Source organism: Mobula birostris, chromosome 8 (assembly GCF_030028105.1).
Source record: "Mobula birostris isolate sMobBir1 chromosome 8, sMobBir1.hap1, whole genome shotgun sequence".
NCBI lineage: Eukaryota > Metazoa > Chordata > Chondrichthyes > Myliobatiformes > Myliobatidae > Mobula > Mobula birostris.
In genome coordinates this window covers 26920320-26933448 of record NC_092377.1, presented here as the reverse complement: position 1 = coordinate 26933448, position 13129 = coordinate 26920320, and the positions used below count along the sequence as shown (strand labels likewise).

The following is a 13129-nucleotide window of genomic DNA, read 5'->3' as shown; positions in this document are numbered from 1 at the left end:
TGGTTGGTGCGTGGAATGCACTGCCTGAGTCAGTGGTGAAGGCAGATACACTAGTGAAATTTAAGAGACTACTAGACAGGTATATGGAGGAATTTAAGGAGGAGGGTTATATGGGAGGCAGGGTTTAAGGGTCGGCACAACATTGTGGGCCGAAGGGCCTGTACTGTGCTGTACTGTTCTATGTTCTATGTTCAAAGGGACTCGGGAGTCCTTGTGCAGGATACCCTAAAGGTTAACCTCCAGGTTGAGTCAGTGGTGAAGAAGGCGAATGTAATGTTGGCAATCATTTCTAGAGGTATAGGATATAAGAGCCAAGGATATGATGTTGAGGCTCTATAAGGCACTCGTGAGACCACACTTGGAGTACTGTGTGCAGTTTTGTGCTCCTTATTTTAGAAAGGATATACTGACATTGGGAGGGTTCAGGAAAGACTCAGGAGAATGATTCCAGGAATGAAAGGGTTACTATATGAGGAACGTCTGGCAGCTCTTGCGCTGCATTCCCTGGAGTTCAGGAGAATGAAGGGGGGATCTCATAGAAACATTCTGAATGCTAAAAGGCCTGAACAGATTAGATACTGCAAAGTTATTTCCCATGGTAAGGGAGTCTAGGACAACTAAGCATGTCTTCAGGATTGAAGGACGTCCATTTAGAATAGAGATGTGGAGAAATTACTTTACTCATAGGATGGTAAGTCTGTGGAATTTGTTACAATGAGTGGCTGTGGAGGCCAAGTCACTGGGTGCATTTAAGGCAGAGATAGATAGGTTCTTGATTAGCCAAGGCTTCAAAGGGTATGGGGAGAAGGCAAGGGAGTGGTGATGACTGGAAGATTTGGATCAGCCATGATTGAATGGCGGAGCAAACTCGATGGGCCGAATGGCCTGTTTCTGTTCCTATATCTTATGGTCTTATTGTCTGGTGTCAGGCATGAAAATAACACAATCACACCAACATAGCCCATGTTGTCCCAGAAGAGAACACTGATATTTTGTGATACCTCTACTATCTAGAGCTTCAAATACCCAACTCCTCAATTGTTGGCACATGCAAGTCAGTGATGCACTTCACTGTCCATGTCTGTCTTCCGTATGATATGATCCACATTTTGCAGTGTGTCACTAAGAATCATAATTGTTGGAACTGGTGTAGTGTGAACAGGTTGGATGAGGACCTGTGTCTTTATTGTCCCATTATTTGGCTTTCATCCATTTTTGATGTATTCCACTAAAGTGTGCTTGATGGAATGCTAACAGCCAGTGAAACCCCAGGGAAGAATTCATTCATCAGACAAGAAAATCTGCAGACGCTGTATATACTAACAACACACCCAATATGCAGGAAGAATGCAGCAGGCCAGGGAGCATCTATGAAACATAAGAATATAAGAAATAGGAGCAAGAGTAGGCCATTTGGCCCGTCAAGCCTGCTCCACCATTCATAAGATCATGGCTGATCTCCACTTACCTGCCTTTTCCCCATAACCCTTAATTCCCCTACTATGCAAAAATCTATCCAACCTTGTCTTAAATATATTTACTGATGTAGCCCACACTGCTTCATTAGGCAGAGAATTCCACAGATTCACCACCCTCTGGGAAAAGCAGTTCCTCCTCATCTCCATCCTAAATCTACTCCCCCAAATCTTGAGGCTATATCCTCCAATTCTAGTCTCACCAACTAGTGGAAACAACTTTCCTGCCTCTATCATATCTATCCCTTTCCTAATTTTATATGTTTCTATAAGATCTCCACTCATTCTTATGAATTCCAGTGAGTACAGTCCTAGGCAACTCAATCTTTCCTCATAGTCTAACCCCCTCATCTCTGGAATCAACCTGGTGAACCTCCTCTGCACCACCTCCAAAGCCAGTATATCCTTCTTCAAGTAAGGAGACCAGATCTGCATGCAGTACTCCAGGTGCAGCCTCACCAGTACCTTGTACAGTTGCAGCATAGCCTCCCTGCTCTTAAATTCAATCCCACTCGCAATGAAAACAAACATCCCATTTGCCTTTTTGATAGCCTGCTGCACCTGCAAACCAACCTTTTGTGATTCATGCACAAGGACTCCTAAGTCCCTCTGAAAAACAGCAGCATACTGCAAATTTTTACCATTTAAATAAAAATCAGATCTTCCATTTTTCCTTCCAAAGTGGATGACCTAGCATTTACCAACATTGTACTCCATCTGACAGACCTTTGCCCACTCACTTAACCTATCTATATCTCTCTGCGGACTCTCCATATCTTCTACACAATTCGCTTTTCCACTCAATTTAGTATCATCAACAAACTTAGATACACTACACTTGGTCCCCTCTTCCAGATTGTTAATGTATATCATGAACAGTTGCGAGCCCAGCACCGACCCCAGCAGCACACCGCTCACCACTGATAGCCAACCAGAGAAACACCCATGTATCCCAACTCTCTGCTTTCTATTGGTTAACTAATCCTCTATCCATGCTGATACATCACTCCCAATTCTATGCATCTTTATCTTAAGGATAAGTCTTTTATGCAGCAATTTATTGAATGCCTTCTGGAAATCCAAGTAAATAAGGTCCATCTGTTCCCCTCTATCCACTGCACTCGTTACATCCTCAAAGAACTCTAGTAAGTTTGTCAAACAGGACCTGCCTTTGCTGAAACCATGCTGTGTCTGCCTGATGGATCCATTTCTTTCCAGGTGCCTTGCTATTTCTTCTTTAGTAATAGCTTCTAGCATTTTCCCAACTACAGATGTTAAAATAACTGGCCTATAGTTACCTGCCTTTTGCCTACATCCTTTTTTGAACAGTGGCATGACATTTGCTATCTTCCAATCTGCCAGGACCTGCCCAGAGTCCAGAGAATTTTGGTAAATTATCACCAAAGCCTCTACTATAACCTCTGCCATTTCTTTCAGTACCCTGGGATGCATTCCATCAGGACCAGGGGACTTGTCTATCTTTAGGCCCACAAGTTTACTCAAGACTACCTCTTTAGTGATAGCTATTGTATAAAGGTCCTCACCTCCCATCACATTCATACCATCTCTCTTTGTCATGTTAGATGTGTCCTCCACCATGAAGACCAGCACAAAATAGTCATGGCAAAGCCTCGGCCATTTCCACATTACCCGATATTAATTCCTCCTTCCCGTCCCCCAAGGGAACTTTGTTCACTTTATCCACCCTTTTCCGCTTTATATAATTATAAAGCTTTTACTGTCCATTTTTATATTTTGTACTAGTTCATTTTCATAATCTTTCTCCCTTTCTTTATTACTTGCTTACTGGTTCTTTGTTGCTTTGTAAACTTCCCAATCTTCCAGTTTCCCACTACTCTTGGCAACTTTGTACACACGAGCTTTTAGTTTGATGCCTTTTTTTATCTGCTTAGTTATCCAAAGCTGGCTGTCCCCACCCTTACTGCCCTTGCTTTTAACTGGAATATACTTCTGTTGAGCACCATGAAAAATTTCTTTGGAAGTTTTCCACTGTTCCTCAACCGTCCCAACATAAAGCCTGTGTTCCCAGTCTACACTAGCCAAATCCTCCCTCATCCCATTGTAGTCTCCATTGTTTGGGCATAATACACTGGTTTTCAATTGAAACATTGCACCCTCCATTTGTATGAGAAACTCAATCATACTGTGATTACTCTTTCCAAAAGCATCCCTAACTACAAGAAGAGAAGAGTAGCAGTTGACATTTCATGCCGAGACCCATAGATGGTACCTGACCTGCTGAGTTCCTTCTGCATTTTGTAAGAATATATTAAATGCCACACTGTGCAGGTTTGCCTGCAAAACCATCTTCCAAAAAAGGAGCTGCATAGTTCCCAGCAGAATACGGAATAATAACTTTATAGCTATAGTCACTGGGTAGAGCACTAGATCTCAGTGGAACACCTTCCTTGGCAACTGCTGGACAGCAGCATTAAAGGCTGCCATGGAGGCAAGGGAAATAAGGAGCAAGGGAGACATAGTGATATGTGATATTTTATTTTATTTACCCCTCACTTACCCTCCCTCCTCCAAATCTGGTCCAACCAACTGCCCGTGCCAGCGAGTAACCTTGACTCATTTGATCCAGGGGATAGAGACCTAAGAATGAAGCTCTGATATGAAAAAGGCTTTGAGGTGTGAAGGAAGCACCACTGTTGCAGTTTCCAAAATCCTGAAGACTGAGGCATCAGCGACTGAGTGCAAAAATATTGATATCATGGTAATTGATATCTCAGTGGCAAATGCCTGTGTAATTTGCCTCCTTGTTTTGCTTATCTCAATGGAGGTCCTGGGTTGTATCCTAGAACATTGATATAATGTGGATATGAGCTATGTATGTCTTGCAGGAGCATTAAATGTACAAGTGGCAGTAATAAAGTTTTATTTGTGCTAAGGTGAATTGTGTATTGACATGGGCACGCCAGCCTCCCAATAGGTGCAATTTCACCTCAAAATGATTCTCTGACACCAGTTTCAAGAAAAATTTGCATATGACAAACATATGCAATTGGATCCAACTTCCCTGCAGCAGTTATAAGTTATCTTGTCAGATGTTACTGAAATACATATTTTGTGAAGTTAAGCACCATGGCTTTATCAAATATTCCAGCAGTAAAATTGTCTGACAATTGCATAAATACTGTAATAAAATTCTAAATTTTAACTGCAAAATGATCCAATCCCAAATGAATGTCAGACGCAAGAATTGCTATCCAGATTTTAAACATTCATATTCAGTGTTAACATTGTTTTTCTATGTGCCTGCTAATGCAATTCAATCCTGATGTACTTTCTCTAATTCCTTGCTAAAACATTTAACCTATATTGACTGATGGCTACTGAATCTTTCCTTAAACTCTAATACTCAAAGATCCCCAGTTAAAGAGTAAGACTTGCAGTGTTGTAGCCAGATCTCCCACTGAGAACCCTCCAAAATGGAATACAAGATACGTAATATCACCTTATGTTGGAACTTGTACAGGTCTAAATATTTTATAATCTTCAATAGTGGCCAATGTACAGTGCTTGCCTGCTCTTACCCAAGAAAATTCGATTTCGCTTGTTCAAATCTTGATGTTTAAACGAGTTCAAATCTTTGCAGAAACAACTTCTATTGAGGACAAATGCCATTCTCTTTCTAATATGCAATTCTCAGTAAAATATGCAAGTGACAGTGGCCTGCTGGTGGGCCTGGAGGATGTTACTGAGGTTTTCTGCGTTGTGCATGTGGATATGATTTTGGACAATGGACTATGAGTTTTTTTTAAATCTTATAGTTTTTTATATTCTGAGCTTTTGTCCATTTTTTAAATCACTTTTTGTGTGCAGGGGAGGGGGATTTGGAGGGGGTTGATGCTTGTGTCACAGTTCTCTTTTATTCTTGGTATCACGGCTATAAGGGGAAGAAGAACCTCAGAGTTATATACTTTGATAATAACCCTTTGAATCCTTTGAAATTGGTGGCTATATTTGACTTAACATCAGTTCATACCATATTATCACAGATATGTATAGGATCCCAAAAACGTGCACTCAGTCTTATCAGTTCTAGCAAGTCCTGTAGAGGCCTCTATGGTTTGCAGGGAATGCCAATGTAACCAAGGCATGTTGATGAACAGAAGGACACTAGGATTCAAATCCATATTTCCCTGAAAGTGCCAACATAGCTAGATTGGGTGGTGAAGAAGACTTACGGTATTTATAGGCTGGGGCATAGAATATAAGAGTTGGGATGTTATGTTACAACTTTACAAAACATATGGCAGATGCTCTTATTGTATGGTAAATGTTGACCCTACCCCAGGAAGTTGTAGATTGCGGTTCTTTAGAAGTACTTAAAGTGGAATTTAACAAATGTTTGTAAGATTGACCATTGAGGGCTGTGAGGATTCAACACAGAGCAGAAGTTGAGGCCTGGAGTAGTTCAGCCATGATCATATTGAATGATGAGACATACTGGGGGGGACCTGCTGGTCTCTTCCTGCTCCCCTTTTCACTTGTGGGTGAACAAAAAGGGACTGCAGCAGAAAGATAAGAACATTTGTTGGCTGAGGGAATAAAGTGTGCGTTAGAAGTAATTACACTTGTGTCAATTTTTGTCAACACTCCTATATTGGTGACCCCAGCATTCCTCCAGATGATTCCGGAGTGAATTCGCTCATTTTACAATCATGACTGCAAACTCCTTTGCTCTCAAGCTCCCTGAATTCTGGCAAGAGCATGCCGCAGTTTGGTTTGCTTAGGCAGAGGCCCAGTTTGCAGTGCGGAGAATCTCGCAGGACGATATGAAATATTACTATGTCATTGCAGCGTTAGACAGCTCTCCGGCAACCAGGATGATGAGTGTCCTACAGCACCCCCCGGAAGTTGGCAGGTACAAGACTTCCAAAATTTCCGAGTCTGAGCACACCCACTGGCTCCTCTCACTGCCCGACTTAGGCGACTCCAAGCCGTCGGAGTTGATGGACCACTTGTTATCCCTCCTTAGCGGATACCAGCTGTTTTTCATCTTCAGAGAGCCTTTCCTGCAACAACTACCGGGCTAGGTGCAGTTGGCTCTGGCTGGCTCTCCCCTCAAAGACCTCCGGGCTCTAACGAGAGAAGCTGACAAAGTGTTTTCCTTCACCAAGAGGGCCTGTGCGACTATGCGGCTGGATGACTTCGCAGCCTTGCCGCCACCTGAACATGAAACAATCTCCGCGGCTCAACGACGGTTTCCTACCCTGTGTTTCTACCACATGAGGTTTGGGCCTAGAGCTAAGGTGTGCCGCCCACCCTGCGAGTTCAAGGAGTCTGGAAACGACGGCCAGCGCCCGTTAGCTGCTATGGGCGTCGGCAGGTCAGGCAGTCTGTTGTTCACTACAGACTCTGTTTCCAGGCGCCATTTCCTCTGTGAAACGGGCTCTCAGATGAGTGTCCTACCCACATCTAAATTGGACATACAAACTAGGTAATATGGACCGTCTCTTAAGGCTGCGAACGACAGCACCATTCAGACTCTTGCTAAGCGTAAGGTGACATTGTGCTTCAGCGGGCAGAAGTTCAGCTGGAATTTTGTGTTGGCAGCAGCGTCTACACTCCTGCTGGGCACCAACTTCCTTTGTGCCTACAGCTTTCTCATTGATGTCCAGAACCGGGGCCTTGTCAACGCAGAGACTTCCTACCCCCTCCCCCCTCTCCGGCACACTCAGCACCACCGGCACTTCAAAGTTGTCCAGTGCCCTTTACGCCTGCGACGACTTCCTCCGCCTCCTCACTAAGTTCCCGGACCTGACCAAGCCCACCTTCTCCTCCTTTACCGCTAAACACGGGGCGCAGCACCACACCCTCACCATCAGCTCGCCCGTGCACAACTGCACCAGGCACCCTGATCCAGAGAAACTAGCTGTCACCAAGGCTGAGTTTGATGCTGTGGAGCACCTGGGCATCATCAGGCGGTCGAGCAGTTTATGGGCTTCCGCTCTCCACATCATGCGAAAACTGGATGGTGGGTGGGGTCCATGTGAGGATTACCACTGCCTCAACAATGCCACGACCCCTGACCGATTCCAGATCCTGTGCATCCTGGATTCTTCTGCCCACCCGGCAGGGAAAATTATTTTTTCAAAGGTGGACCTCATTCGCGGTTATCACCAGGTCCCTGTCCACCCAAGTGACATTCCTAAAACTGCTGTTATTACACTGTTTGGTGTGTCTAAGTTCCTTCGAATGCCATTCAGGCTGAAGAGCGCAGCCCAGACCTTCCAGTGCCTCATAGACAGTGTTCTCAGGGATTTGCCATTCTTGTTTGTTTACCCAGATGACATTTTGGTCGCAGTCCTTCTAGTGATGAACACCTCTTACACTTGAGAACCCTTTTCAAATGCTTTAGTCAGCATGGTCTTATTGTGAATCCGGTGAAGTGCCAGCTTAGACTGTCCGTGGTCAATTTCCTCGGACACCGCTTCAATGCAGCAGGGGCAGGCCCCTCCTGGCTAAAGTTGAGGCCATTAAGTGTTTTCCTTGGCCAGTCACCATTAAGGTCCTGAAGGAGTTTTTGGGCATGGTGAACTTTTATCACCATTTTGTTCCCAAAGTAGATCAGCTCATGTGCCCCCTCTAAGAGGCCCTTAAGGGCAAAGCAGCCAAGCACGTCATGGAGGAAAGGTTCAAGGCATTCTCGGACACTAAGCAGGCATTAGCTAATGCAACACTGCTGGTGCACCCCCTTGGCACAGTTGGTCAACGGCGTTTGGCAGCCTCTCTCCTTTTTTAGCCGTAAGCTTCAACTGCGCGAGCGCAAATACGGCACATTTGACTGTGAGGTTCTCGGTCTGTGCTTGGCAGTGTGGTGTTTTCGTTTTCTCCTAGAGGCCCGTCCATTTATGGCTTTTGTGGATCATAAGCCCCTCATATTCGCCACGGCTAGGGTCTCTGAACCTCGATCTGTTCGACAGCAGCGCCATCTTTCTTTCATTTCAGAGTTCACCACGGGCGTCCAGCATGTTGCGGGGAAGCATAACCTAGTGGCTGACTGCCTTTCCCGGTCCTTCACTGGTGCTGTCCATTTGGGCGTGGACTACGTTCAGAGGGTAGCAGACCAGGTTTTGGACACGAGCATGCAGGCGCTGCATTCGACAGACACGGGGTTGAAATTAGTGGACGTTACTTTCAGTGACAGCGGCATGTTACTACTGTGTGATGTGTCAATGAGGCGACCCAGGCTGGTTGTGGCGAGTCCACGGGCTTTCTTACTCGGGCCAGAGGGCGGAAACTGGTGACAGAAAAGTTTGTGTGGCACGGGCTTAAGAAGGATGTCAGGGATGGGACTAGTGCTTGTTTGGCATGTCAACACACAAAGATGCATTGACACGTCACGGCTCCTTTAACTCTTTTCACCGTCCCTGAGCAGCGTTTCGACCACGTGAATGTGTATTTGGTTGGCCCGTTGCCCCTGTTCCGCAGGTTCAAAAATAATAAACATTTTTTCCCATTAGACGGCACCAGGAAGCACTCAGATATTTTGCAGGATTCACTTTAACATCTGATCCTAACTCATTCCCTGCAGTGTGTCCAATTTGTAGAATTTCAACAGATTTTAGCATATTTTAAAAGTTTTTGTTTGATTAAAAACTGAATCACTGATCAAAATTATACCACTAGTCTCTTTAGCAATTAAGTCACAGCCCCACCTAAGAGAAAAGAAACCAACAAACTCCCACACCTATCAACGTTCTCCAGAAATTAAGTTAGGGCAGGCACAATTTGATTCATTCTAATAACCATGAGGACAAAGGATTCATGACGAGAGAACTAGAATTAATAATAAAATTAGTCTTATTACTTTATAGTGATGCATTAATATTATTATATGTATTTGATTTATTTTTGTCATTTAAATTATGTATAATTTATGTTAACTTGTATTTGTAATATACTCTGCTGTTGCTGCATAAGCAAATTTCCGCTGCAATTATATCCTGTGTATGCATGCCTATGACGATAAACTAGAAATCAGTATGCTGTATGGCTGGAGAATTTGAAGACAGTAGTAGTTTCTTACCCATTGTTTCTGGATCTGTACTTTATCAACACAAGAGATTTAGCAGATGTTGGCAATCCAGAGTTACACACACACAATTCTGGAGGAACCTGATAAGCTCTTTACTCCTTTCCATAGATGCTGGCTGACCTGCTACATTCCTCCTGCGGCTTCTCTACTTTATTCTCATTTAACTTGGAGTCGCCCTACTTTGTAGACGCAATACACTCACCTTCTAAGAATGAAAATATCATTCATTATGCAGGGATGCTGGTTACTACAATTGTCAAATCAGATTACTGTTTACTTTTTAGAGGAAGAAGGTCTAATGCAACACAGTAATTGGAAAATGCAAAGTGCAAATATTATTCTGTCATCATGTCTGCCTTTCATATACACTCAGTGGCCACTAAATTAGGTACACTTGTTCATTATTGCAATATCTAATCAGACAATCATGTGGCAACAACTCAATGCTTAAAAGCGTGAAGACATGTTTAAGACTTTCAGTTGTTGTTCAGACCAACCATCAGAACGGGAAAGAAATGTGATCTAAGTGACTTTGATGGTGAAGTGATTGATAGTGCCAGACAGGGAGGTTTGGCCAAAATCAAAGGAGGTGATGTATCAGCAGAAAGGAGAGACATTGAAATCTGTCTGAGTGATGCCACAACAGCAATCTCTCACTCAATATCAGCAAGACCAAGGAGCTGATTATTGACCACAGGAGGAGGAAACTGGAGGTCCATGAGCCAGTACTCATCAGGAGAATCAAAGGTGGAGAGAGTCAGCAACTTTAAATGTTATCATTTCAGAGGATCTGTCCTGCACCTAGCACATAAGTGCAATTGTGAAGAAAGCATGGCATGCCTGTACTTTAGAAGTTTGCAAAGATTTGTCATGACATATAAAACTTTGACAAACATCTATAGATGTCTGGTAGAGAGTATATTGACTGATTGCACCATGGCCTGGTATGGAAACATCAATTCCCTTGAATGAAAAAGCCTACAAAAAGTGCTGGAAACAGCCTAGTCCATCATGGGTAAAGCTCTCCCTGCCATTCAGCACTTCTATATAGAGTGCTTTCACAGGAAAGCAGCATCCATCATCAGGGACAACCACCACCCCGGTGATGCACTCTTCTCACTGCTGCCTTCGGGGGAAGGTACAAGAGCTTCAGGACCCACAGCTCCAAGTTCAGGAACAGTTATTACCCCTCAACCATCAGACTCTTGAATCAGAGTGGATAACTTCACTCAACTTTATTCGCCCCAAAACTTAACTATTCTCAATGAACTGGATTCACTTTCGAGGGCTCTATATCTCATGTTCTTGTTATTTATTGCTTATTTATTTATTACTATTATTTCTTTTTTTCTTTCGTATTTGGCATGGTTTTCTGTCTTTTGCACATTGGTTGTTTGTCCATCCTGTTGGGAGCGGTCTTTCATTATGTTTCTTGGATTTTCTGAGAATGCCTGCAAGAAAATGAATCTCCAGGTTGTATATGGTGAGATATATGTAATTTTGTAATAAATTTACATTGAACTTTGAGTATTTCAAAAACTGTTGAGCTCCTGGAATTTTCATACACACCACTCTCTAGAATTTACAGAGGATGGTGCAATAAACAAAAAAACATCTAGTGAGCAGCAGTTCTGTGGGTAAAAATGCCTTGTTAATGCGAGAGGTCAGAGGAGAATTGGCAGACTGGTTCAAGCTGACAGAAAGGTGGCAGTAACTCAAATAACCACACATAATTTGGAGAAGGTCAGTAACCTTAATTCCTGGCTGTCACTATCTCAGAGGACCTGTCCTGTACCCATCATGTTAATATAATTGCAAAGGAAGCACGACAGTGCCTCTACTTCCTCAGGAGTTTGCAGAGATGCAGATGTCATCAAAAACGTTGACAAACTTCCATAGATGTGTGATGGAGAGTGCACTGACTGGCTGCATTACAGCCTGGTACGGGAACACCAAAACTTTTGAGCGGAAAATCCTACAAGATGTAGTGAATTTGGCGCAGTACGTCACAGGTAAAACCTTCCCAACAATTGAGCGCGTCGGTATGAAATGTTGCCGTAGTAAACCCGCAGCCATCATCAAAGATCCTCACCACCCAAGCCATGCTCTTTTCTTGCTGCTGCCAACATGTAGAAGGTACAAGATCCTCAGTTACCACCCCTCAAGCATTAGGCTCTTAAAAAGGAGATAACTGCACTCATTTAAGCTTTCTTTTATCTTGTTATTTCATGCTTGTTATTAATTGCTAATTATTTAAATTTGTGTTTGCATAGTTTGTTTTCCATTGGTCCTGTTTACAGTTACTGTCCAGTAGATTTACTAAATATGCCTGCAGAAAAAGAATCTCGGGGTTGTATGTGGTGACATGTATGTACTTTGATAATAAATTTTATTTTGAACTTTGGATTTTGTATTTTGTACAACAGTAGATTCAAGAATCAAGATTGTATGATGTCATTTCCTGTACACAGGTGTAAAAGAGAACAAAGTAATTGTTATTCCTGATCAGACGCTGCACGAAAAAACAGAAGATGAAGACACAAAATAATAATAAAAAAGAGTAAATATAAATACATAAGATAGTTTATATACATTGATTGCAAGTCAATACAGTGACACCAGGCTGTACACAAGGTGACTGATGGGAAATAATACAGTAGAGTTGGAGTTAGTGGGTGGAGGTGTTGATCAGCCTTACTGTTTGGGGAAAGGAACTGCAATTGAGCCTGGTGCTCCTGGTGTGGACGCTATGTAGTATCCTTCCTGGTGGGAGTGGGACAAACACTCCATAATCAGCTTGAGTGGGATCCTTTGTGATGTTACTGGCCCTTTTCCGGCATCTTTCTGTCTATATGTCTGATGACGGGTAGGCTGGTGCCAGTGATGCATCGGACAATTCTGCCTCCCTGCTGTAGACCCTTCCTGTCTGCCACAGTGCAGTTTCCGCATGCTGAAGTGCTGCATCTTGTTAGGATGCTCTCTATCCTGCATCTGTAGTACAATGCGAGTACAGAGATGCAAGATCCAGCTCACTTCAGCCCTCTCGGAAAGTAGAGGCATTGATGAGCTTCCTTGATTGTGCAGGATGTGTTGTGGGACCATGCCGGGAAGCATCTCTGAATGCACAACATATTGAATCTTCAAGTGGATGGGCTACAGCAGCAAAAGACCATGAATGTATACTCAGTGGCCACATTATGAGCTACAGGTGGTACTTAATAAAGTGGCCAATGAGTGTATGTCATAGGTAATGTTTAATAGATTTGTTTCATCTTCTGTTTATTGTAGCTATTCAATAGCAATTTTGCTTCATTTGGATTTGAAGTTAATTTTCTGCAAGTGGATGTTACAGCCATTGATCTAACCAGAAAATAATCTTCTGCTTCTCTTGCACAGGGAAAATCACTTACTTCGAAGCGGTTGACAAGCCTGGTGCAGTCTTACTGATGAGTTCACTCACCCTTCTGCTGAGGAGCAAGTCTGATCAGTTGTTCAAAGCTATAACTCACTGTGTATCCTGAACCCAAAAGACATTACACCATTCTTTGCATGAATGAGGATCTGACTTTTGTTTCCTCTGCGT

At 43.2% G+C, this 13129-nt stretch overlaps 1 protein-coding gene across 1 annotated transcript in view; it reads left to right on the top strand.

Moving 5' to 3' along the window:
- LOC140201990 (regulator of G-protein signaling 7) overlaps nt 1–6541 on the top strand; it is a 486715-nt gene extending 480174 nt beyond the window's left edge. Inside the window, exon 16 of the mRNA XM_072266857.1 lies at nt 6239–6541. Within this exon, the coding sequence (XP_072122958.1) occupies nt 6239–6541 (303 nt within the window). The remainder of the gene's footprint in view (nt 1–6238) is intronic.
- The last annotated feature ends 6588 nt before the right edge of the window (nt 6542–13129 follow it).